General features: G+C 45.6%; 1 protein-coding gene across 3 annotated transcripts in view; it reads right to left on the reverse strand.

Moving 5' to 3' along the window:
• si:dkey-109j17.5 overlaps window positions 1-27284 on the reverse strand; it is a 70758-nt gene that overhangs the window by 17575 nt on the left and 25899 nt on the right. Inside the window, exons 3-7 of one of the 3 annotated variants that reach the window (XM_046344838.1) lie at window positions 16866-17137; window positions 12069-12627; window positions 11806-11964; window positions 4460-5651; window positions 4124-4421 (exon numbers count right to left, since the gene is read on the reverse strand). In XM_046344838.1, coding sequence (XP_046200794.1) covers window positions 4971-5651; window positions 11806-11964; window positions 12069-12627; window positions 16866-17137 — 1671 coding nt within the window. In that variant the 3' untranslated portion in view covers window positions 4124-4421; window positions 4460-4970. Of the gene's footprint in view, window positions 1-4123; window positions 5652-11805; window positions 11965-12068; window positions 12628-16865; window positions 17138-27284 lie in introns of those variants that run through there. The other 2 variants (XM_046344839.1, XM_046344837.1) reach the window with 2 other exon arrangements.

The raw sequence follows: 27284 nt of genomic DNA on the forward strand, positions 1-27284 counted from the left end.
ACTGGAACACGCTGTCATACGCACCGATCCAGAGCATCCCAAACATGCTCAATGTGAGAATGCAGGCTATGGACATTTTCAGCAATTGTGTACAGATCTGTGACAATGAGGCCATGCATAATCTGAAACATGGGATGATAGAGGCTGATGAATGGCATGACAATGGTGCCAGAGGATCTCGTCACAGTGTATTCAAATTGCCATCGATAAAATGCAATTGCGTTCTTTGTCCATAGCTTGTACCTGCCCATACCATAACCCCATTGCAACCATGGGGCACTCTGTTCACAACGTTTACATCAGCAAACTGCTCACCCACATGACACCATACACATGGTCTGCAGTTGAGGCCAGTTGGACGTACTGCCAAATTCCTTAAAATTATGTTGGTGCCGGTTTATAGTATAGAAGTTAACATGAAATAATCTGGCAACAGCATTAGTGGAGATTCCTCCAGTCAACATGCCAATTACACCTTCAGACGTGTGGCATTGTGTTGTATGACAAAACTGCACATTTTCCAGTGGCTTTTTGTCCCCAGCACAAGGTGCACCTGTGTAATGATAATGCCGTTTAATCAGCTCCTTGATATGCCAGACCTGTCAGGTGGATGAATTATGTTGACCAACCAGAAATGCTCACTAACAGGGATGTAAACTAAATTTGAGAGAAATAAGCTTTTTGTGCGATTGGAACATTTCTGGGATCTTTTATTTAATCTCATGTAACATGGGACCAATACTTTACATGTTGCGTTTATATTTTAGTTCAGTGCATATAGTACTCGAATTCATGTTGTTAAATTCAAAAGAATACAAGATAAAACTGGCTGACACCAATGAGGGTTAGAAACTTTAAAAGACCATAATCTCAGAATCCTCTTAACCATATAGCTCTCATCCTTGACTTGATTAACTGAAGGGCTTTTGTGTATAGTTGTCCAATGTTGGTGAGGCATATTAACCTGTTTTAATAATACTCCTGAATCACTTTGATCAATAAAAGCATTTATTGAGTGTAGTTTTAACACAGCTGAGATGCTGACCCTATTGCTTCCACCTATCAAGTTGTTTCAGATCTAGTGAGGAGGGGCTACTGTCACATTCTTAGCAATATATGTTCATGTCATTTTCATATTCTAGATTTACAGCCGCATGTCTTTACTTTCTCAAATTGACCATTTAAGCAACGATGATGTCAGTTATACCAGAACAACGGAGTTCCGTCTCCAAGTTTTAATGTGGAAAATACACACTGCAACAGAATAACTTGGGACCTGTCACAGAAATACTTTGTTAAAGGAGACATCTGCAGTTGCTGCATCCATTTTAGAACTTGAATGATATAGTAGGTTTCCAGAAAACCTTGATGCTCATTTTTCTAGAATGAATACTGAACAGGAGGTAAAGGAACAGCAGTCATAGTTGGTGCTCAAGGACTCGCTTTTCAATGACAAACTCATTAGATCAGAGAGGTAACAATATAGAACTGCTATTAGAGGGTCTCAAACCCAGGCCACCAGCACCAATGATGAAAGTCCTAACCACTACCCCAGTAAGGGACATCTCTAGGACATGTACTTATTGGGCCAGTATAGCCCTGTCCTGAAGAAACCTTAACCCCTCCTCCCTAGGCATTTGATCTGAAACAACCTGATAGGTGGAATCTCAGCTCTGTTGAAAATACACTCGAGGAAATATTTTAATAATCATTTTAGTGTTTCAGGAGTATCATTTAATACAGGTTAAAATGACCCAAAGTTAGACAATTATACAGAAAGCCATTAAATTGCTGAAATAAGTAAATCAAATAAATTATGGGAGAATAGTCAGATTAACTGAGATCCAACATGGAGGCGAAGCAGGAAGATCAGAGTACGATAAACCAAGAGGTTGTGAGTTCAAATCCCAGGTGAGAATAATAATGTAAAAAATGAACATGCACTATGTAATCACGTTTGTCAAAATGTGTCAAATATGTTTGTTGAAAACAGTATGTTAAAAGCACTGTGTGTGTGAGTCTCCTTGACAACAGACAAATAGCTATGAGTGGATCAGTGGTTCACCAAGCAGGGCCTTGATGTGTAATAAATAAAACAATTGGGGAAATATTAAGTTCTGAGAACATGGTAACCACGTTCTATTGGACATTAAAATGAATTGTCTTTTGAAAACATTCCTTGCACATCACAGGAACATTCGTATGAAAAACATTATTTAATGACCTAATGAGACTCGTTTTCTAAAGTTGTGGTAATGTTCGTTGTCAGCTGGGTACAGTGTTTAGGTACAAAGCAGTCTGAAACCTGTAGGCTAAATGTACTATAGTGTTCAAGTCTGAAACCTGTAGGGAACATGGATTATAGTGTTTAGGTACAAAGCAGTCTGAAACCTGTAGGGAACATGGATTATAGTGTTTACGTCCATAGCAGTCTGAAACCTGTAGGCTAAATGTACTATAGTGTTCAAGTCTGAAACCTGTAGGGAACATGGATTATAGTGTTTACGTCCATAGCAGTCTGAAACCTGTAGGCTTCATGAACTATAGTGTTCAGGTCTGAAACCTGTAGGGAACATGAACTATAGTGTCAGGTCTGAAACCTGTAGGGAACATGAGCTCAGTTGGTCCTTAGAGCATCAGTTTGTAGAGCATGGCGCAGCCAGGGTAGTGGGTTCGATCCCCGGGACCACCCATACGTAGAATGTATGCACACATGACTGTAAGTCGCTTTGGATAAAAGCGTCTGCTAAATGGCATATATTATAGTGTTCAGGTCTGAAACCTGTAGGGAACATGAACTATAGTGTTCAGGTCTGAAACCTGTAGGGAACATGGATTATAGTGTTTACAGTGGCTTGCAAAAGTATTCACCCTCTTCGGCATTTTTCCTATTTTGTTGCCTTACAACCTGGAATGAAAATGGATTTTCAGGGGGTTTGTATAATTTGATTTACACACCTGCCAATCACTTTGAAGATGCAACATATTTATCAAACAAGAAACAAGACAAGAAAACAGAAAACTTGAGCGTGCATAACTATTCACCCCCCCCAAGTCAATACTTTGTAGAGACACCTTTAACAGCAATTACAGATGCAAGTCTCTTAGGGTATGTCTCTATAAGCTTGGCACATCAAGCCACTGGGATTTTTGCCCAATCTTCAAGGCAAAACTGCTCCAGCTCCTTCAAGTTGGAGGGGTTCTGCTGGTGTACAGCAATCTTTAAATCGTACTACAGATTCTCAATTGGATTGAGGTCTGGGTTTTGACTAGGCTATTCCAAGATATTTAAATGTTTCCCCTTAAACCACTCAAGTGTTGCTTTAGCAGTGTACTTAGTGTCATTGTCCTGCTGGAAGTTGAACCTCCGTCCCAGTCTCAAATATCTGGAAGACAAACAGAATTTCCCTGTATTTAGCGCCATCCATCATTCCTTCAATTCTGACCAGTTTCAAAGTCCCTGCCGATGAAAAACATCCCCACAGCATGATGCTGCCACCACCATGCGTCACTGTGGGGATGGTGTTCTCGGGGTGATGAGAGGTGTTGGGTTTGTGCCAGTCATAGTGTTTTCCTTGATGGCCAAAAAGCTAAATTTTAGTCTCATCTGACCAGAGTACCTTCTTCCATATGTTTGGGGAGTCTCCCACATGCCTTTTAGCAAACACCAAATGTGTTTGCTTATTTTTTTTCTTTAAGCAATGGCTTTCTTCTGGCCACTCTTCCGTAAAGTCTAGCTCTGTGGAGTGTACAGCTTAAAGTGGTCCTATGGACAGATACTCCAATCTCCGCTGTGGAGCTTTGCAGCTCCTTCAGGGTTATCTTTGGTCTCTTTGTTGCCTCTCTGATTAATGCCCTTCTTGCCTGGTCTGTGAGTTTTGGTGCCATATTCTTTCCATTTTTTAATAATGGATTTAATGGTGCGCTGTTCAAAGTTTCTCATTCTTAAATTTTTTATAACCCAACGCTGATCTGTACTTCTCCACAACTTTGTCCCTGACCTGTTTGGAGAGCTCCTTGGTCTTCATGGTACCGCTTGCTTGGTGGTGTTGCAGACTCTGGGGCCTTTCAGAACAGGTATATATATACTGAGATCATGTGACTTAAATAAAGTCCACCTGTGTACAATCTAACTAATTATGTGACTTCTAAAGGTAATTGGTTGCACCAGATCTTATTTAGGGTCTTCATAGCAAAGGGGGTGAAAACATATGCACGCACCACTTTTCAGTTTGTAATTTTATTGAATTCTTTAAAAAATTACTTTTCTTCATTTCACTTCACCAATTTGAACTATTTTGTGTATGTCTATTACATGAAATTCAAATAAAAATCTGTTTAAATTACAGGTTGTAATGCAACAAAGTAGGCAAATCACCAAGGAGGGTGAATACTTTTGCAAGGCACTGCAGGTCTGAAACCTGTAGGCTAATTGGACTATAGTGTTTAGGTCTGAAACCTGTAGGCTAATTGGACTATAGTGTTTAGGTCTGAAACCTGTAGGCTAATTGGACTATAGTGTTTAGGTCTGAAACCTGTAGGCTAATTGGACTATAGTGTTTAGGTCTGAAACCTGTAGGCTAATTGGACTATAGTGTTTAGGTCTGAAACCTGTAGGCTAATTGGACTATAGTGTTTAGGTCTGAAACCTGTAGGCTAATTGGACTATAGTGTTTGGGTCCATAGCGGTCTGTGTCGAAGTCCACAGTAGTCTGTAATTGGTCTTCAAGTTTGAGAGTCTCCATCGGGTTACATGGACAACATTACCAGCCTGTAGCTGTGTTTGTGCCTCTGTAGCTGTGTTTGTGCCTCTGTAGCTGTGTTTGTGCCTCTGTAGCTGTGTTTGTGTCTCTGTAGCTGTGTTTGTGTCTCTGTAGCTGTGTTTGTGTCTCTGTAGCTGTGTTTGTGTCTCTGTAGCTGTGTTTGTGTCTCTGTAGCTGTGTTTGTGCCTCTGGTGTAGGGCTGATCCATTAAGTCCACAGTAACCTATAGTTGGTTTTGAGATAGATGAGTGTCTCAAGGTTTTTGGGGAGAGCCCTGCCTCTGCCGGGTTGGAGCCAGTGTCTGGCCGAGGTAAAGATGGTCTCCACGGTGGAGGTCCCAGCTGGCACAGTAAACGCCCGCTTGGCCACCTGGCTGAGCTGAGGGAAGTCTATAGTCTTTCGTCTCCAGTAGTGGAGAGGCTCCTCCTCAGTGGGCTCCTCACGCAGGTACCCTGCCAGCTCCTGCTCCACGCTCTTTGCCTGCGCCGTGGGCCTTTGCTTGATGAAGGAGAACAGCTTGCAGGGCCTGCTGAGCGAAGTGGAGGAGGGAAGAGGGGACGAGGCTGGGGACAAAGCTGCGACAGGGGACTGGGCCTGGGGGGTGAGCTCCATGCTGGGGCCCTGTGTTTGTGTGTGTTTGGTGACCTCGTCCAGGAGGACCTGTCTGTGCCAGTCAGGGTCTGAGCTCCAGGTGAGTTTGAACTGTGGGTCCAGGGTGGTGGCGGTGACGTACAGAGGGTCCTCCAGGATGGGAGCCAAACGGCGCTCTACGGCTTGAGACAAGCCCAGCAGCAGGCAGGGTAGCTGGGGGGAGACGCACTCTGACAGGTGCTTACGGAGCCCCAGGACACAGGGCAGAGCCAGACTGATGGAGACGTGTCTGTCACCCTGTCAGGAGACAAGAACACAACCATTAACCTGTCTGTCTGTCTCTCACCTGTCTGTCTGTCTGTCTGTCTGTCTGTCTGTCTGTCTGTCTGTCTGTCTGTCTGTCTGTCTGTCTGTCTGTCTGTCTGTCTGTCTGTCTGTCTGTCTGTCTGTCTGTCTGTCTGTCTGTCTGTCTGTCTCTCACCTGTCTGGTCTGTCTCTCAACTGGCCGGTCTGTCTCTCAACCGGCCGGTCTGTCTGTGTCTCTCACCTGGACGGCTGTCTGTGTGTGTCTCTCACCTGTCTGTCTGTCTCTCACTTTCTCTCACCTGTCTGTCTCTCACCTGTCTGTCTGTCTGTGTGTGTCTCTCACCTGTCTGTCTGTCTGTGTGTGTCTCTCACGTGTCTGTCTGTGCGTCTCTCACGTGTCTGTCTGTGCGTCTCTCACCTGTCTGTCTGTCTGTCTCTCACCTGTCTGTCTGTCTGTCTCTCACCTGTCTGTCTGTCTGTCTCTCACCTGTCTGTCTGTCTCTCACCTGTCTGTCTGTCTGTCTCTCACCTGTCTGTCTGTCTGTCTGTCTCTCACCTGTCTGTCTGTCTGTCTGTCTCTCACCTGTCTGTCTGTCTGTGTCTCACCTGTCTGTCTGTCTGTGTCTCACCTGTCTGTCTGTCTGTGTCTCACCTGTCTGTCTGCCTGTGTCTCACCTGTCTGTCTGCCTGTCTCTCACCTGTCTGTCTGCCTGTCTCTCACCTGTCTGTCTGCCTGTCTCTCACCTGTCTGTCTGCCTGTCTCTCACCTGTCTGTCTGCCTGTCTCTCACCTGTCTGTCTGTCTGTCTCTCACCTGTCTGTCTGCCTGTCTGTCTGTCTCTCACCTGTCTGTCTGCCTGTCTCTCACCTGTCTGCCTGTCTGTCTCTCACCTGTCTGCCTGCCTGTCTCTCACCTGTCTGTCTGCCTGTCTCTCACCTGTCTGTCTGCCTGTCTCACCTGTCTGTCTGCCTGTCTCTCACCTGTCTGTCTGCCTGTCTCTCACCTGTCTGTCTGCCTGTCTCTGTCTGTCTGTCTGTCTGTCTCTCACCTGTCTGTCTGTCTGTCTGTCTGTCTCTCACCTGTCTGTCTGTCTGTCTCTCACCTGTCTGTCTGTCTGTCTCTCACCTGTCTGTCTGTCTCTCACCTGTCTGTCTGTCTGTCTCTCACCTGTCTGCCTGTCTGTCTCTCACCTGTCTGCCTGTCTGTCTCTCACCTGTCTGCCTGTCTGTCTCTCACCTGTCTGCCTGTCTGTCTCTCACCTGTCTGTCTGTCTCTCACCCGTCTGTCTGTCTCTCACCCGTCTGTCTGTCTGTGTCTCTCACCCGTCTGTCTGTCTGTGTCTCTCACCCCTGTCTGTCTGTCTGTCTGTCTGTCTGTCTGTGTCTCTCACCTGTCTGTCTGTGTCTCTCACCTGTCTGTCTGTGTCTCTCACCTGTCTGTCTGTGTCTCTCACCTGTCTGTCTGTGTCTCTCACCTGTCTGTCTGTGTCTCTCACCTGTCTGTCTGTGTCTTTCACCTGTCTGTCTGTCTCTTTCACTTTCTCTCACCTGTCTTGTCTGTATCTCACCTGTCTGGTCTGTATCTCACCTGTCTGTCTGCGTGTCTCTCGCCTGTCTGTCTGCGTGTCTCTCGCCTGTCTGTCTGCGTGTCTCTCGCCTGTCTGTCTGCGTGTCTCTCTGTCTGTGTGTCTCTCTGTCTGTCTGCGTGTCTCTCTGTCTGTCTGCGTGTCTCTCCCCTGTCTGTCTGCGTGTCTCTCCCCTGTCTGTCTGCGTGTCTCTCCCCTGTCTGTCTGCGTGTCTCTCCCCTGTCTGTCTGCGTGTCTCTCCCCTGTCTGTCTGCGTGTCTCTCCCCTGTCTGTCTGCGTGTCTCTCCCCTGTCTGTCTGCGTGTCTCTCCCCTGTCTGTCTGCGTGTCTCTCACCTGTCTGTCTGCGTGTCTCTCACCTGTCTGTCTGCGTGTCTCTCACCTGTCTGTCTGCGTGTCTCTCACCTGTCTGTCTGTCTGTCACCTGTCTGTCTCACCTGTCTGTGTCTCTCACCTGTCTGTCTGTCACCTGTCTGTCTTTGTGTCTCTCACCTGTCTGTCTGTCAACTGTCTGTCTCACCTGTCTGTGTCTCTCACCTGTCTGTCTGTAATCTGTCTGTCTCACCTGTCTGTGTGTCCCTCACCTGGCTGTCTGTCTGTCTGTCACCTGTCTGTCTGTCTGTCTGTCTGTCACCTGTCTGTCTGTCTGTGTGTCTGTCACCTGTCTGTGTGTCTCTCACCCGTCTGTCTGTCTGTGTCTCTCACCCGTCTGTCTGTGTCTCTCACCCGTCTGTCTGTGTCTCTCACCCGTCTGTCTGTGTCTCTCACCTGTCTGTCTGTCTCTTTCACTTTCTCTCACCGGTCTTGTCTGTATCTCACCTGTCTGGTCTGTATCTCACCTGTCTGTCTGTGTCTCTCGCCTGTCTGTCTGCGTGTCTCTCGCCTGTCTGTCTGCGTGTCTCTCGCCTGTCTGTCTGCGTGTCTCTCGCCTGTCTGTCTGCGTGTCTCTCGCCTGTCTGTCTGCGTGTCTCTCGCCTGTCTGTCTGCGTGTCTCTCGCCTGTCTGTCTGCGTGTCTCTCGCCTGTCTGTCTGCGTGTCTCTCGCCTGTCTGTCTGCGTGTCTCTCGCCTGTCTGTCTGCGTGTCTCTCGCCTGTCTGTCTGCGTGTCTCTCGCCTGTCTGTCTGCGTGTCTCTCGCCTGTCTGTCTGCGTGTCTCTCGCCTGTCTGTCTGCGTGTCTCTCGCCTGTCTGTCTGCGTGTCTCTCGCCTGTCTGTCTGCGTGTCTCTCGCCTGTCTGTCTGCGTGTCTCTCGCCTGTCTGTCTGCGTGTCTCTCACCTGTCTGTCTGCGTGTCTCTCACCTGTCTGTCTGCGTGTCTCTCACCTGTCTGTCTGCGTGTCTCTCACCTGTCTGTCTGCGTGTCTCTCACCTGTCTGTCTGTCACCTGTCTGTCTCACCTGTCTGTGTCTCTCACCTGTCTGTCTGTCACCTGTCTGTCTTTGTGTCTCTCACCTGTCTGTCTGTCAACTGTCTGTCTCACCTGTCTGTGTCTCTCACCTGTCTGTCTGTAATCTGTCTGTCTCACCTGTCTGTGTGTCCCTCACCTGGCTGTCTGTCTGTCTGTCTGTCACCTGTCTGTCTGTCTGTGTGTCTGTCACCTGTCTGTCTGTCTGTGTGTCTGTCACCTGTCTGTGTGTCTCTCACCTGTCTGCCTGTCTGTGTGTCTCTCACCTGTCTGCCTGTCTGTGTGTCTCTCACCTGTCTGCCTGTCTGTGTGTCTCTCACCTGTCTGCCTGTCTGTGTGTCTCTCACCTGTCTGCCTGTGTGTCTCTCACCTGTCTGCCTGTGTGTCTCTCACCTGTCTGCCTGTGTGTCTGTCACCTGTCTGCCTGTGTGTCTGTCACCTGTCTGCCTGTGTGTCTCTCACCTGTCTGCCTGTGTGTCTCTCACCTGTCTGCCTGTGTGTCTCTCACCTGTCTGCCTGTGTGTCTCTCACCTGTCTGCCTGTGTGTCTCTCACCTGTCTGTCTGTGTGTCTGTGTGTCTGTGTGTCTGTGTGTCTGTGTGTCTGTGTGTCTGTGTGTCTGTCTGTCTGTCTGTCTGTCTCTCACCTGTCTGCCTGTGTGTCTGTCACCTGTCTGCCTGTGTGTCTCTCACCTGTCTGCCTGTGTGTCTCTCACCTGTCTGCCTGTGTGTCTCTCACCTGTCTGTCTGTCTGTGTGTCTCTCACCTGTCTGTCTGTCTGTGTGTCTCTCACCTGTCTGTGTGTGTGTGTGTCTGGATCTCACCTGTCTGTGCGTCTCTCACCTGTCTGTGCGCCTCGCCTGTCTGTCCGTCTCTCACCTGTCTGTGCGCATGTGTGTCTGTCTGTCTGTCCCTCACCTGTCTGTGCATGTGTGTCTGTCTGTCTGTCTCTCACCTGTCTGTGCGTGTCTGTCCGTCTGTCTCTCACCTGTCTGTGCGTGTCTGTCTGTCTCTCACCTGTCTGTGCGTGTCTGTCTGTCTCTCACCTGTCTGTGTGTCTGTCTGTCTGTCTCACCTGTCTGTGTGTCTGTGTCTGTCTCTCACCTGTCTGTGCGTGTGTCTGTCTCTCACCTGTCTGTGCGTGTGTCTGTCTGTCTCACCTGTCTGTGCGTGTGTCTGTCTGTCTCTCACCTGTCTGTGCGTGTCTGTCTGTCTGTCTCACCTGTCTGTGTGTCTGTCTGTCTGTCTCACCTGTCTGTGTGTCTGTCTGTCTGTCTCACCTGTCTGTGTGTGTGTCTGTCTGTCTGTCTCTTACCTGTCTGTGTGTGTGTCTGTCTGTCTGTCTCTCACCTGTCTGTGTGTGTGTCTGTCTGTCTCTCACCTGTCTGTGTGTGTGTCTGTCTGTCTCACCTGTCTGTCTGTGTGTCTGTCTCTCACCTGTCTGTGTGTCTGTCTCTCACCTGTCTGTGTGTCTGTCTCTCACCTGTCTGTGTGTCCCTCACCTGGCTGTCTGTCTGTGTGTCTGTCACCTGTCTGTCTGTCTGTGTGTCTGTCACCTGTCTGTCTGTCTGTGTGTCTGTCACCTGTCTGTGTGTCTCTCACCTGTCTGCCTGTCTGTGTGTCTCTCACCTGTCTGCCTGTCTGTGTGTCTCTCACCTGTCTGCCTGTCTGTGTGTCTCTCACCTGTCTGCCTGTCTGTGTGTCTCTCACCTGTCTGCCTGTGTGTCTCTCACCTGTCTGCCTGTGTGTCTCTCACCTGTCTGCCTGTGTGTCTGTCACCTGTCTGCCTGTGTGTCTGTCACCTGTCTGCCTGTGTGTCTCTCACCTGTCTGCCTGTGTGTCTCTCACCTGTCTGCCTGTGTGTCTCTCACCTGTCTGCCTGTGTGTCTCTCACCTGTCTGTCTGTGTGTCTGTGTGTCTGTGTGTCTGTCTGTCTGTCTGTCTGTCTGTCTGTCTGTCTGTCTCTCACCTGTCTGCCTGTGTGTCTCTCACCTGTCTGCCTGTGTGTCTCTCACCTGTCTGCCTGTGTGTCTCTCACCTGTCTGTCTGTCTGTGTGTCTCTCACCTGTCTGTCTGTCTGTCTGTGTGTCTCTCACCTGTCTGTGTGTGTGTGTGTCTGGATCTCACCTGTCTGTGCGTCTCTCACCTGTCTGTGCGCCTCGCCTGTCTGTCCGTCTCTCACCTGTCTGTGCGCATGTGTGTCTGTCTGTCTGTCCCTCACCTGTCTGTGCATGTGTGTCTGTCTGTCTGTCTCTCACCTGTCTGTGCGTGTCTGTCCGTCTGTCTCTCACCTGTCTGTGCGTGTCTGTCTGTCTCTCACCTGTCTGTGTGTCTGTGTCTGTCTCTCACCTGTCTGTGCGTGTGTCTGTCTCTCACCTGTCTGTGCGTGTGTCTGTCTGTCTCTCACCTGTCTGTGCGTGTGTCTGTCTGTCTCACCTGTCTGTGCGTGTGTCTGTCTGTCTCTCACCTGTCTGTGCGTGTCTGTCTGTCTGTCTCACCTGTCTGTGTGTCTGTCTGTCTGTCTCACCTGTCTGTGTGTCTGTGTCTGTCTCTCACCTGTCTGTGCGTGTGTCTGTCTCTCACCTGTCTGTGCGTGTGTCTGTCTGTCTCTCACCTGTCTGTGCGTGTGTCTGTCTGTCTCACCTGTCTGTGCGTGTGTCTGTCTGTCTCTCACCTGTCTGTGCGTGTCTGTCTGTCTGTCTCACCTGTCTGTGTGTCTGTCTGTCTGTCTCACCTGTCTGTGTGTCTGTCTGTCTGTCTGTCTCACCTGTCTGTGTGTGTGTCTGTCTGTCTGTCTCTTACCTGTCTGTGTGTGTGTCTGTCTGTCTGTCTCTCACCTGTCTGTGTGTGTGTCTGTCTGTCTCTCACCTGTCTGTGTGTGTGTCTGTCTGTCTCACCTGTCTGTCTGTGTGTCTGTCTCTCACCTGTCTGTGTGTCTGTCTCTCACCTGTCTGTGTGTCTGTCTCTCACCTGTCTGTGTGTCTGTCTCTCACCTGTCTGTGTGTCTGTCTCTCACCTGTCTGTGTGTCTGTCTCTCACCTGTCTGTGTGTCTGTCTCTCACCTGTCTGTGTGTCTGTCTCTCACCTGTCTGTGTGTCTGTCTCTCACCTGTCTGTGTGTCTGTCTCTCACCTGTCTGTGTGTGTGTGTGTCTGTCTCTCACCTGTCTGTGTGTGTGCACCATGTCCCAGGCCTCAGTAAAGGGTTCCAGTGTGTCTGTGAGTTCTCTGAGCAGCGCCACCTCCTGGCCACTCAGCACCAGGTCAGCCCGGTCAGACACATCCTCCAAGAACTCTGCTGAGTCCAGAAGACCACGCAACACCTGGAGGAGAGGAGAATGGAATCAAAAGAGCATTGTTATAATTTACACTTTTAAACCAGCAGGCTGTTCTATGTTGTAACTAGACTATATTAAGTCCTTCTTACCTTGAGTTGTACGGCCCAGTCTCGCTCTCCAGCCCTGCTGCTCCCCGCCCCCCCCAACCCCCCTCCCAACAGGCCCACCAGTTTGTCGTGTGGCACGGCGGAGGTGACATAGTTATAGAAGGATGAGGCTTTAGCCAGGGTGGAGGAGAGGAGAGGTGAGGAGGAGAGCAGCCCATCTCTCACACACTGACCCAGAGAACAACAGAAACAGTCTATCCTGCCAGACCCCAGACCTCCCTCCCACCAGTCCTCCTGTTCTACCTCTCCTTCCCTCTCTCCTCCTTCATCCCCACTCTCCTCCTCTTCCTCGTCTGCATCATCTCCCGGGTTGCCGTGGATACAGAACCCTGGTAGGCGGCAAGAGGGGTGAGTTTCAGAGGGAAATGGGTCAGCCACGACACGGAACGCTCGGCCCGAAACGCCGTGCGCCACACACACCTCCTCGAACTCTGCTAGCACGCGATTGGCCGAGAGCCCACCAACCAGAGGCAGGCAGGCCAGCAGGGCGGAACGCATCTGCCAATCAGACGACAGGAAGTGGCAGGTCACCCCCAGGTACCTGCAGGACGGGTAGGAGGACACATAATGAACAACCCTAGATGACGGCATGCTATTCCCATTAAGTAGTGCACTATATAGGAAACAGGGTGTCATTAACTAGTGTACTATATAGGAAACAGGGTGTCATTAACTAGTGCACTATATAGGAAACAGGGTGTCATTAACTAGTCACTATATGGAAACAGGGTGTCATTAACTAGTGCACTATATAGGAAACAGGGTGTCATTAACTAGTGCACTATATAGGAAACAGGGTGTCATTAACTAGTGCACTATAGGAAACAGGGTGTCATTAACTAGTGCACTATATGAAACAGGGTGTCATTAACTAGTGCACTATATAGGAAACAGGGTGTCATTAACTAGTGCACTATATAGGAAACAGGGTGTCATTAACTAGTGTACTATATAGGAAACAGGGTGTCATTAACTAGTGCACTATATAGGAAACAGGGTGTCATTAACTAGTGCACTATATAGGAAACAGGGTGTCATTAACTAGTGCACTATATAGGAAACAGGGTGTCATTAACTAGTGCACTATATAGGAAACAGGGTGTCATTAACTAGTGCACTATATAGGAAACAGGGTGTCATTAACTAGTGCACTATATAGGAAACAGGGTGTCATTAACTAGTGCACTATATAGGAAACAGGGTGTCATTAACTAGTGCACTATATAGGAAACAGGGTGTCAAACTAGTGCACTATATAGGAAACAGGGTGTCATTAACTAGTGCACTATATAGGAAACAGGGTGTCATTAACTAGTGCACTATATAGGAAACAGGGTGTCATTAACTAGTGCACTATATAGGAAACAGGGTGTCATTAACTAGTGTACTATATAGGAAACAGGGTGTCATTAACTAGTGCACTATATAGGAAACAGGGTGTCATTAACTAGTGCACTATATAGGAAACAGGGTGTCATTAACTAGTGCACTATATAGGAAACAGGGTGTCATTAACTAGTGCACTATATAGGAAACAGGGTGTCATTAACTAGTGCACTATATAGGAAACAGGGTGTCATTAACTAGTGCACTATATAGGAAACAGGGTGTCATTAACTAGTGCACTATATAGGAAACAGGGTGTCATTAACTAGTGCACTATATAGGAAACAGGGTGTCAGGGTGTAACTAGTGCACTATATAGGAAACAGGGTGTCATTAACTAGTGCACTATATAGGAAACAGGGTGTCATTAACTAGTGCACTATATAGGAAACAGGGTGTCATTAACTAGTGCACTATATAGGAAACAGGTGTAACTAGTGCACTATATAGGAAACAGGGTGTCATTAACTAGTGCACTATATAGGAAACAGAAACAGGGTGTCATTAACTAGTGCACTATATAGGAAACAGGGTGTCATTCATTAGGAAAAGGGTGTCATTAACTAGTGCACTATATAGGAAACAGGGTGTCATTAACTAGTGCACTATATAGGAAACAGGGTGTCATTAACTAGTGCACTATATAGGAAACAGGGTGTCATTAACTAGTGCACTATATAGGAAACAGGGTGTCATTAACTAGTGCACTATATAGGAAACAGGGTGTCATTAACTAGTGCACTATATAGGAAACAGGGTGTCATTAACTAGTGCACTATATAGGAAACAGGGTGTCATTAACTAGTGCACTATATAGGAAACAGGGTGTCATTAACTAGTGCACTATAGGTATATAGGAAACAGGGTGTCATTAACTAGTGCACTATATAGGAAACAGGGTGTCATTAACTAGTGCACTATATAGGAAACAGGGTGTCATTAACTAACTATATAGGAAACAGTCATTAACTAGTGCACTATATAGGAAACAGGGTGTCATTAACTAGTGCACTATATAGGAAACAGGGTGTCATTAACTAGTGCACTATATAGGAAACAGGGTGTCATTAACTAACTATATAGGAAACAGGGTGTCATTAACACTATATAGGAAACAGGGTGTCATTAACTAGTGCACTATATAGGAAACAGGGTGTCATTAACTAACTATATAGGAAACAGGGTGTCATTAACTAGTGCACTATATAGGAAACAGGGTGTCATTAACTAGTGCACTATATAGGAAACAGGGTGTCATTAACTAGTGCACTATATAGGAAACAGGGTGTCATTAACTAGTGCACTATATAGGAAACAGGGTGTCATTAACTAGTGCACTATATAGGAAACAGGGTGTCATTAACTAGTGCACTATATAGGAAACAGGGTGTCATTAACTAGTGCACTATATAGGAAACAGGGTGTCATTAACTAGTGCACTATATAGGAAACAGGGTGTCATTAACTAGTGCACTATATAGGAAACAGGGTGTCATTAACTAGTGCACTATATAGGAAACAGGGGGTGTCATTAACTAGTGCACTATATAGGAAACAGGGTGTCATTAACTAGTGCACTATATAGGAAACAGGGTGTCATTAACTAGTGCACTATATAGGAAACAGGGTGTCATTAACTAGTGCACTATATAGGAAACAGGGTGTCATTAACTAGTGCACTATATAGGAAACAGGGTGTCATTAACTAGGGTGCACTATATAGGAAACAGGGTGTCATTAACTAGTGCACTATATAGGAAACAGGGTGTCATTAACTAGTGTCATTAACTATATAGGAAACAGGGTGTCATTAACTAGTGCACTATATAGGAAACAGGGTGTCATTAACTAGTGCACTATATAGGAAACAGGGTGTCATTAACTAGTGCACTATATAGGAAACAGGGTGTCATTAACTAGTGCACTATATAGGAAACAGTGTGTCATTAACTAGTGCACTATATAGGAAACAGGGTGTCATTAACTAGTGCACTATATAGGAAACAGGGTGTCATTAACTAGTGCACTATATAGGAAACAGGGTGTCATTAACTAGTGCACTATATAGGAAACAGGGTGTCATTAACTAGTGCACTATATAGGAAACAGGGTGTCATTAACTAGTGCACTATATAGGAAACAGGGTGTCATTAACTAGTGCACTATATAGGAAACAGGGTGTCATTAACTAGTGTACTATATAGGAAACAGGGTGTCATTAACTAGTGCACTATATAGGAAACAGGGTGTCATTAACTAGTGCACTATATAGGAAACAGGGTGTCATTAACTAGTGCACTATATAGGTCATTAAAACAGGGGTGTCATTAACTAGTGCACTATATAGGAAACAGGGTGTCATTAACTAGTGCACTATATAGGAAACAGGGTGTCATTAACTAGTGCACTATATAGGAAACAGTGGTGTCATTAACTAGTGCACTATATAGGAAACAGGGTGTCATTAACTAGTGCACTATATAGGAAACAGGGTGTCATTAACTAGTGCACTATATAGGAAACAGGGTGTCAAACTAGTGCACTATATAGGAAACAGGGTGTCATTAACTAGTGCACTATATAGGAAACAGGGTGTCATTAACTAGTGCACTATATAGGAAACAGGGTGTCATTAACTAGTGCACTATATAGGAAACAGGGTGTCATTAACTAGTGCACTATATAGGAAACAGGGTGTCATTAACTAGTGTACTATATAGGAAACAGGGTGTCATTAACTAGTTAACTATATAGGAAACAGGGTGTCATTAACTAGTGCACTATATAGGAAACAGGGTGTCATTAACTAGTGCACTATATAGGAAAATATTAGGTATGGGTTCCAAATGGCACCCTGAGTAGGACAGTAGGACAGACATATTACAGAGATGGCTCTACTGTGCATGGCTAAAATCACCATGCACGAGTATGAATTTTAAGCCCAAGCCCTACCCGCGACATTCAGGCCCCATTGTTTCAGCCAAATTTAAGGCCCGGCCCGAAGACCGAAATAACTTCCTGTTAGTAAATCCATTAGCTGCTCCGCTCTGACTGCCACTCGCTCCCTGTGCTCAGGGAGCTCACTCTGCATGCATTCAGCTCATGGAGGCTCTGAGTCTGAGTTTCCATAGCAACAGCTCTGCTCGGGCTGCTCAATGATGAGAGCTGTTAGCTACTTTTTATCACTAACAGTCCAGCAACATTTCCTGTGAAATAATCTCTCCTGTCTGATATTTAATGAGGTGGAAGCACTTCTGACACCATGTTATGATCAGATATGACTGTACTGTGCAGCAGAGGACGAGGAAAGGGCTCAGCTTCAAAATGTTAGTGATCAAATGTAGTGAAACCTGAGACCTGCCCGTACCCTAGAGTTAGGCTTAGAGTACATACCCAGTGTTAACCCCTGCTGCGGTCCCAAGGAAACCCCTCCAGAGGGAGACAGAGAGGCTGAGAGAGAGGGCTGAGGCCAGGGCCTGTCTGGTGGCCAGCTGGGCCTGGTAGGCGTAGGCTGGGAGGAGCTGGGTGTGGAGGTATCTGGGGGGCTCGGGGGTATAGCGAGGCTCTAACAGCTGCAGTAACTCTCTGAATCCTCTGAGAGCCACCAGGGAGGCAGGCTGGAGGTCCTGGACCAGCATCTTCGCTATCGCCTCCGAGATCAGCACCTGGTCAAACATAATACTGTCCATTACACACAAACTACAACACACACACACATACAGAGATTGTCCTAGCCACCGTGCTTCGACACCTGCATTGCTTGCCGTTTGGGGTTTTAGGCTGGGTTTCTGTACAGCACTTTGTGATATCAGATGATATAAATATATTTGATTGATTGACAACGGACCAACATCTTAGCTATCGCTTCAGAGACCAGCAGTGGGGAGGATAACATGTTACGGTCATTATTTAAAAACGGTCTACAACAAGTATGTAACAACAGGTTTATTATTATTTATAAACTGTGTGGTTCCAGTCCTGAATGCTGATTGGCTGACAGTCATGGTATATCAGACCATTTATCACGGTTATGACAAAACATGTATTTTTACTGCTCTAATTTTATTTAACTAGGAAAGTCGGTTAAGAACAAATTGTTATTTTCAATGACGGCCTAGGAACAGTGGATTAACTGCCTTGTTCAGGGGAACAGTGGATTAACTGCCTTGTTCAGGGGAACAGTGGATTAACTGCCTTGTTCAGGGGAACAGTGGGTTATTACTGCCTTGTTCAGGGGAACAGTGGATTAACTACCCTTGTTCAGGGGAACAGTGGATTAACTGCCTTGTTCAGGGGAACAGTGGGTTATTACTGCCTTGTTCAGGGGAACAGTGGGTTATTACTGCCTTGTTCAGGGGAACAGTGGGTTAACTGCGTTGTTCAGGGGCACAGTGGGTTATTACTGCCTTGTTCAGGGGAACAGCGGATTAACTGCCTTGTTCAGGGGAACAGCGGATTAACTGCCTTGTTCAGGGGAACAGTGGGTTATTACTGCCTTGTTCAGGGGAACTGTGGTTAAACTGCCTTGTCCAGGGGAACAGTGGGTTAACTGCCTTGTTCAGGGGAACAGTGGGTTAACTGCCTTGTTCAGGGGAACAGTGGGTTATTACTGCCTTGTTCAGGGGAACAGTGGGTTATTACTGCCTTGTTCAGGGGAACAGTGGGTTATTACTGCCTTGTTCAGGGGAACAGTGGGTTATTACTGCCTTGTTCAGGGGAACAGTGGGTTAACTGCCTTGTTCAGGGGAACAGTGGGTTATTACTGCCTTGTTCAGGGGAACAGTGGGTTATTACTGCCTTGTTCAGGGGAACAGTGGATTAACTGCCTTGTTCAGGGGAACAGTGGGTTATTACTGCCTTGTTCAGGGGAACAGTGGGTTAACTGCTTTGTTCAGGGGAACAGTGGGTTATAACTGCCTTGTTCAGGGGAACAGTGGATTTAACTGCGTTGTTCAGGTGAACAGCGGGTTATTACTGCCTTGTTCAGGGGAACAGTGGGTTATTACTGCCTTGTTCAGGGGAACAGTGGGTTATTACTGCCTTGTTCGGGGGAACAGTGGGTTATTACTGCCTTGTTCGGGGGAACAGTGGGTTATTACTGCCTTGTTCGGGGGAACAGTGGGTTATTACTGCCTTGTTCAGGGGAAGAGTGGGTTATTACTGCCTTGTTCAGGGGAACAGTGGGTTATTACTGCCTTGTTCAGGGGAACAGTGGGTTATTACTGCCTTGTTCAGGGGAACAGTGGGTTATTACTGCCTTGTTCAGGGGAACAGTGGGTTATTACTGCCTTGTTCAGGGGAACAGTGGGTTATTACTGCCTTGTTCAGGGGAACAGTGGGTTATTACTGCCTTGTTCAGGGGAACAGTGAGTTATTACTGCCTTGTTCAGGGGAACAGTGGGTTAACTGTCTTGTTCAGGGGAACAGTGGGTTAACTGCCTTGTTCAGGGGAACAGTGGGTTAACTGCCTTGTTCAGGGGAACAGTGGGTTAACTGCCTTGTTAACTAACATCAACACAATAACATCAACATTAAGACCTCCGCCAACTAACATCAACACAATAACGTCAACATTAAAACCTCCGCCAACTAACATCAATACAATAACGTCGATGTTAAGACCTCCGCCAACATCAACACAATAACATCAACATTAAGACCTCCGCCAACCAACATCAACACAATGACATCAACATTAAGACCTCCGCCAACTAACATCAACACAATAACGTCGACGTTAAGACCTCCGCCAACTAACATCAACACAATAACATCAACATTAAGACCTCCGCCAACTAACATCAACACAATAACATCAACATTAAGATCTCCGCCAACATCAACACAATAACATCAACATTAAGACCTCCGCCAACATCAACACAATAACGTCAACATTAAGACCTCCACCAACTAACATCAACACAATAACGTCGATGTTAAGACCTCCGCCAACTAACATCAACACAATAACATCAATGTTAAGACCTCCGCCAACTAACATCAACACAATAACGTCTACGTTAAGACCTCCGCCAACTAACATCAACACAATAACGTTGATGTTAAGACCTCCGCCAACTAACATCAACACAATAACATCAACATTAAGACCTCCACCAACCAACATCAACACAATAACGTCAACATTAAGACCTCCGCCAACATCAACACAATAACGTCAACGTTAAGACCTCCGCCAACTAACATCAACACAATAACGTTGATGTTAAGACCTCCGCCAACTAACATCAACACAATAACATCAACATTAAGACCTCCACCAACCAACATCAACACAATAACGTCAACATTAAGACCTCTGCCAACATCAACACAATAACGTCAACGTTAAGACCTCCGCCAACATCAACACAATAACGTCAACGTTAAGACCTCCGCCAACTAACATCAACAATAACGTCAACGTTAAGACCTCCGCCAACTAACATCAACAATAACGGACGTTAAGACCTCCGCCAACTAACATCAACAATAATGTCAACGTTAAGACCTCCGCCAACTAACATCAACACAATAACGTCGACGTTAAGACCCCCGCAAACATCAACACAATAACATCAACATTAAGACCTCCGCCAACTAACATCAACACAATAACATCAACGTTAAGACCTCCGCCAATATCAACACAATAACGTCAACGTTAAGATCTCCGCCAACTAACATCAACACAATAACATCGACGTTAAGACCTCCGCCAACTAACATCAACAATAACGTCAACGTTAAGACCTCCGCCAACTAACATCAACAATAACGAACGTTAAGACCTCCGCCAACTAACATCAACACAATAACATCAACGTTAAGACCTCCGCCAATATCAACACAATAACGTCAACGTTAAGATCTCCGCCAACTAACATCAACACAATAACATCAACGTTAAGACCTCCGCCAATATCAACACAATAACGTCAACGTTAAGATCTCCGCCAACTAACATCAACACAATAACATCAACGTTAAGACCTCCGCCAACTAACATCAACACAATAACGTCGATGTTAAGACCTCCGCCAACTAACATCGATGTTAAGACCTCCGCCAACTAACATCAACACAATAACGTCGATGTTAAGACCTCCGCCAACATCAACACAATAACGTCAACGTTAAGACCTCCGCCAACTAACATCAACACAATAACGTCGATGTTAAGACCTCCGCCAACTAACATCGATGTTAAGACCTCCGCCAACTAACATCAACACAATAACATCAATGTTAAGACCTCCTCCAACTAACATCAACACAATAACATCAACGTTAAGAGCTCCGCCAACATCAACACAATAACGTCGATGTTAAGACCTCCGCCAACATCAACACAATAACGTCAACGTTAAGACCTCCACCAACTAACATCAACACAATAACATCAACGTTAAGACCTCCGCCATCTAACATCAACAATAACATCAACGTTAAGACCTCCGCCAACTAACATCAACACAATAACATCAACGTTAAGACCTCCGCCAACATCAACACAATAACGTCAACGTTAAGACCTCCACCAACTAACATCAACACAATAACATCAACGTTAAGAGCTCCACCAACCAACATCAACACAATAATGTCGACGTTAAGACCTCCGCCAACTAACATCAACAATAACGTCAACGTTAAGACCTCCGCCAACTAACATCAACACAATAACATCAACGTTAAGACCCCCGCCAACATCAACACAATAACGTCAACGTTAAGACCTCCGCCAACATCAACACAATAACATCAACATTAAGACCTCCGCCAACATCAACACAATAACGTCGATGTTAAGACCTCCGCCAACATCAACACAATAACGTCAACGTTAAGACCTCCACCAACTAACATCAACACAATAACATCAACGTTAAGACCTCCGCCATCTAACATCAACAATAACGTCAACGTTAAGACCTCCGCCAACTAACATCAACACAATAACATCAACGTTAAGACCTCCGCCAACATCAACACAATAACGTCAACGTTAAGACCTCCACCAACTAACATCAACACAATAACATCAACGTTAAGACCTCCGCCATCTAACATCAACAATAACGTCAACATTAAGACCTCCGCCAACTAACATCAACACAATAACATCAACGTTAAGACCTCCGCCAACATCAACACAATAACGTCAACGTTAAGACCTCCGCCAACTAACATCAACAATAACGTCAACGTTAAGACCTCCGCCAACTAACATCAACACAATAACATCAACGTTAAGACCCCCGCCAACATCAACACAATAACGTCGACGTTAAGACCTCCGCCAACCAACATCAACACAATAACATCAACGTTAAGACCTCCGCCAACATCAACACAATAACGTCAACGTTAAGACCTCCACCAACTAACATCAACACAATAACATCAACGTTAAGACCTCCGCCATCTAACATCAACAATAACGTCAACGTTAAGACCTCCGCCAACTAACATCAACACAATAACATCAACGTTAAGACCTCCGCCAACATCAACACAATAACGTCAACGTTAAGACCTCCGCCAACTAACATCAACAATAACGTCAACGTTAAGACCCCCGCCAACATCAACACAATAACGTCGATGTTAAGACCTCCGCCAACATCAACACAACAACGTCAACATTAAGACCTCCACCAACTAACATCAACACAATAACGTCAACGTTAAGACCTCCACCAACATCAACACAATAACGTCAACATTAAGACCTCTGCCAACATCAACACAATAACGTCAACGTTAAGACCTCCACCAACATCAACACAATAACGTCAACGTTAAGACCTCTGCCAACATCAACACAATAACGTCAACGTTAAGACCTCCGCCAACTAACGTCAACACAATAACATCAACGTTAAGACCTCCGCCAACTAACATCAACACAATAACGTCGATGTTAAGACCTCCGCCAACATCAACACAATAACGTCAACGTTAAGACCTCCGCCAACATCAACACAATAACGTCAACGTTAAGACCTCCGCCAACATCAACACAATAACGTCAACGTTAAGACCTCCGCCAACTAACATCAACACAATAACGTCAACATTAAGACCTCCGCCAACATCAACACAATAACGTCAACGTTAAGACCTCCGCCAACTAACATCAACACAATAACATCAACGTTAAGACCTCCGCCAACATCAACACAATAACGTCGATGTTAAGACCTCCGCCAACATCAACACAATAACGTCGATGTTAAGACCTCCGCCAACATCAACACAATAACGTCAACGTTAAGACCTCCACCAACTAACATCAACACAATAACATCAACGTTAAGACCTCCGCCAACTAACATCAACAATAACGTCAACGTTAAGACCTCCGCCAACTTACATCAACACAATAACATTAACGTTAAGACCTCCGCCAACCAACATCAACACAATAACGTCAACGTTAAGACCTCCGCCAACCAACATCAACACAATAACGTCGACGTTAAGACCTCCGCCAACTAACATCAACAATAACATCAACGTTAAGACCTCCGCCAACTAACATCAACACAATAACATCAACGTTAAGACCCCCGCCAACATCAACACAATAACATCAACGTTAAGACCTCCGCCAACCAACATCAACACAATAACGTCAACGTTAAGACCTCCGCCAACCAACATCAACACAATAACGTCAACGTTAAGACCTCCGCCAACTAACATCACACAATAACATCAACGTTAAGACCTCCGCCAACTAACATCAACACAATAACATCAACGTTAAGACCTCCGCCAACATCAACACAATAACGTCAACGTTAAGACCTCCGCCAACTAACAGCAACACAATAACGTCGATGTTAAGACCTCCGCCAACATCAACACAATAACATCGACGTTAAGACCTCCGCCAACATCAACACAATAACATCAACGTTAAGACCTCCGCCAACATCAACACAATAACATCAACGTTAAGACCTCCGCCAACATCAACACAATAACATCAACGTTAAGACCTCCGCCAACTAACATCAACACAATAACATCAACGTTAAGACCTCCGCCAACATCACCACAATAACGTCAACGTTAAGACCTCCACCAACATCAACACAATAACATCAACGTTAAGACCTCCGCCAACTAACATCAACACAATAACATCAACGTTAAGACCTCCGCCAACATCAACACAATAACGTCAACGTTAAGACCTCCACCAACTAACATCAACACAATAACATCAACGTTAAGACCTCCGCCAACCAACATCAACACAATAACGTCAACGTTAAGACCTCCGCCAACCAACATCAACACAATAACGTCGACGTTAAGACCTCCGCCAACTAACATCAACAATAACGTCAACGTTAAGACCTCCGCCAACTAACATCAACACAATAACGTCAACATTAAGACCTCCGCCAACATCAACACAATAACGTCGATGTTAAGACCTCCGCCAACATCAACACAATAACGTCAACGTTAAGACCTCCGCCAACATCAACACAATAACGTCAACATTAAGACCTCCACCAACTAACATCAACACAATAACGTCAACGTTAAGACCTCCACCAACATCAACACAATAACGTCAACATTAAGACCTCTGCCAACATCAACACAATAACGTCAACGTTAAGACCTCCACCAACATCAACACAATAACGTCAACATTAAGACCTCCGCCAACATCAACACAATAACGTCAACGTTAAGACCTCCGCCAACTAACAGCAACACAATAACGTCGATGTTAAGACCTCCGCCAACATCAACACAATAACATCGACGTTAAGACCTCCGCCAACATCAACACAATAACATCAACGTTAAGACCTCCGCCAACATCAACACAATAACATCAACGTTAAGACCTCCGCCAACATCAACACAATAACGTCAACGTTAAGACCTCCGCCAACCAACATCAACACAATAACATCAACGTTAAGACCTCCGCCAACTAACATCAACACAATAACATCAACGTTAAGACCTCCGCCAACATCACCACAATAACGTCAACGTTAAGACCTCCACCAACATCAACACAATAACATCAACGTTAAGACCTCCGCCAACTAACATCAACACAATAACATCAACGTTAAGACCTCCGCCAACATCAACACAATAACGTCAACGTTAAGACCTCCACCAACTAACATCAACACAATAACATCAACGTTAAGACCTCCGCCAACCAACATCAACACAATAACGTCAACGTTAAGACCTCCGCCAACCAACATCAACACAATAACGTCGACGTTAAGACCTCCGCCAACTAACATCAACAATAACGTCAACGTTAAGACCTCCGCCAACTAACATCAACACAATAACGTCAACATTAAGACCTCCGCCAACATCAACACAATAACGTCGATGTTAAGACCTCCGCCAACATCAACACAATAACGTCAACGTTAAGACCTCCGCCAACATCAACACAATAACGTCAACATTAAGACCTCCACCAACTAACATCAACACAATAACGTCAACGTTAAGACCTCCACCAACATCAACACAATAACGTCAACATTAAGACCTCTGCCAACATCAACACAATAACGTCAACGTTAAGACCTCCACCAACATCAACACAATAACGTCAACATTAAGACCTCCGCCAACATCAACACAATAACGTCAACGTTAAGACCTCCGCCAACTAACGTCAACACAATAACATCAACGTTAAGACCTCCGCCAACTAACATCAACACAATAACGTCGATGTTAAGACCTCCGCCAACATCAACACAATAACGTCAACGTTAAGACCTCCGCCAACATCAACACAATAACATCAACGTTAAGACCTCTGCCAACATCAACACAATAACGTCAACGTTAAGACCTCCGCCAACATCAACACAATAACGTCGATGTTAAGACCTCCGCCAACATCAACACAATAACATCAACGTTAAGACCTCCGCCAACATCAACACAATAACATCAACGTTAAGACCTCCGCCAACATCAACACAATAACGTCAACGTTAAGACCTCCACCAACTAACATCAACACAATAACATCAACGTTAAGACCTCCGCCAACATCAACACAATAACGTCGATGTTAAGAACTCCGCCAACATCAACACAATAACATCAACGTTAAGACCTCCGCCAACATCAACACAATAACGTCAACGTTAAGACCTCCGCCAACTAACATCAACAATAACGTCAACGTTAAGACCCCCGCCAACATCAACACAATAACGTCGATGTTAAGAACTCCGCCAACATCAACACAATAACGTCAACATTAAGACCTCCGCCAACATCAACACAACAACGTCAACATTAAGACCTCCACCAACTAACATCAACACAATAACGTCAACGTTAAGACCTCCACCAACATCAACACAATAACGTCAACATTAAGACCTCTGCCAACATCAACACAATAACGTCAACGTTAAGACCTCCACCAACATCAACACAATAACGTCAACATTAAGACCTCTGCCAACATCAACACAATAACGTCAACGTTAAGACCTCCGCCAACTAACGTCAACACAATAACATCAACGTTAAGACCTCCGCCAACTAACATCAACACAATAACGTCGATGTTAAGACCTCCGCCAACATCAACACAATAACGTCAACGTTAAGACCTCCGCCAACATCAACACAATAACGTCAACGTTAAGACCTCCGCCAACATCAACACAATAACGTCAACGTTAAGACAACATCAACGCGTTAAGACCTCCGCCAACATCAACACAATAACGTCAACGTTAAGACCTCCGCCAACTAACATCAACACAATAACGTCAACATTAAGACCTCCGCCAACATCAACACAATAACGTCAACGTTAAGACCTCCGCCAACTAACATCAACACAATAACATCAACGTTAAGACCTCCACCAACTAACATCAACACAATAACATCAACGTTAAGACCTCCGCCAACATCAACACAATAACGTCGATGTTAAGACCTCCGCCAACATCAACACAATAACGTCAACGTTAAGACCTCCACCAACTAACATCAACACAATAACATCAACGTTAAGACCTCCGCCAACTAACATCACACAATAACGTCAACGTTAAGACCTCCGCCAACTAACATCAACACAATAACATCAACGTTAAGACCTCCGCCAACCAACATCAACACAATAACGTCAACGTTAAGACCTCCGCCAACCAACATCAACACAATAACGTCGACGTTAAGACCTCCGCCAACTAACATCAACAATAACGTCAACGTTAAGACCTCCGCCAACTAACATCAACACAATAACATCAACGTTAAGACCCCCGCCAACATCAACACAATAACATCAACATTAAGACCTCCGCCAACTAACATCAACTCAATAACGTCAACATTAAGACCTCCGCCAACTAACATCAACACAATAACATCAACGTTAAGACCTCCGCCAACTAACATCAACACAATAACGTCAACGTTAAGACCTCCGCCAACTAACATCAACACAATAACATCAACGTTAAGACCTCCGCCAACTAACATCAACACAATAACATCAACGTTAAGACCTCCGCCAACATCAACACAATAACGTCAACGTTAAGACCTCCGCCAACTAACAGCAACACAATAACGTCGATGTTAAGACCTCCGCCAACATCAACACAATAACATCGACGTTAAGACCTCCGCCAACATCAACACAATAACATCAACGTTAAGACCTCCGCCAACATCAACACAATAACATCAACGTTAAGACCTCCGCCAACCAACATCAACACAATAACGTCAACGTTAAGACCTCCGCCAACC

Source organism: Oncorhynchus gorbuscha, linkage group LG03, assembly GCF_021184085.1.
Source record: "Oncorhynchus gorbuscha isolate QuinsamMale2020 ecotype Even-year linkage group LG03, OgorEven_v1.0, whole genome shotgun sequence".
NCBI classification, from domain to species: Eukaryota; Metazoa; Chordata; class Actinopteri; order Salmoniformes; family Salmonidae; genus Oncorhynchus; species Oncorhynchus gorbuscha.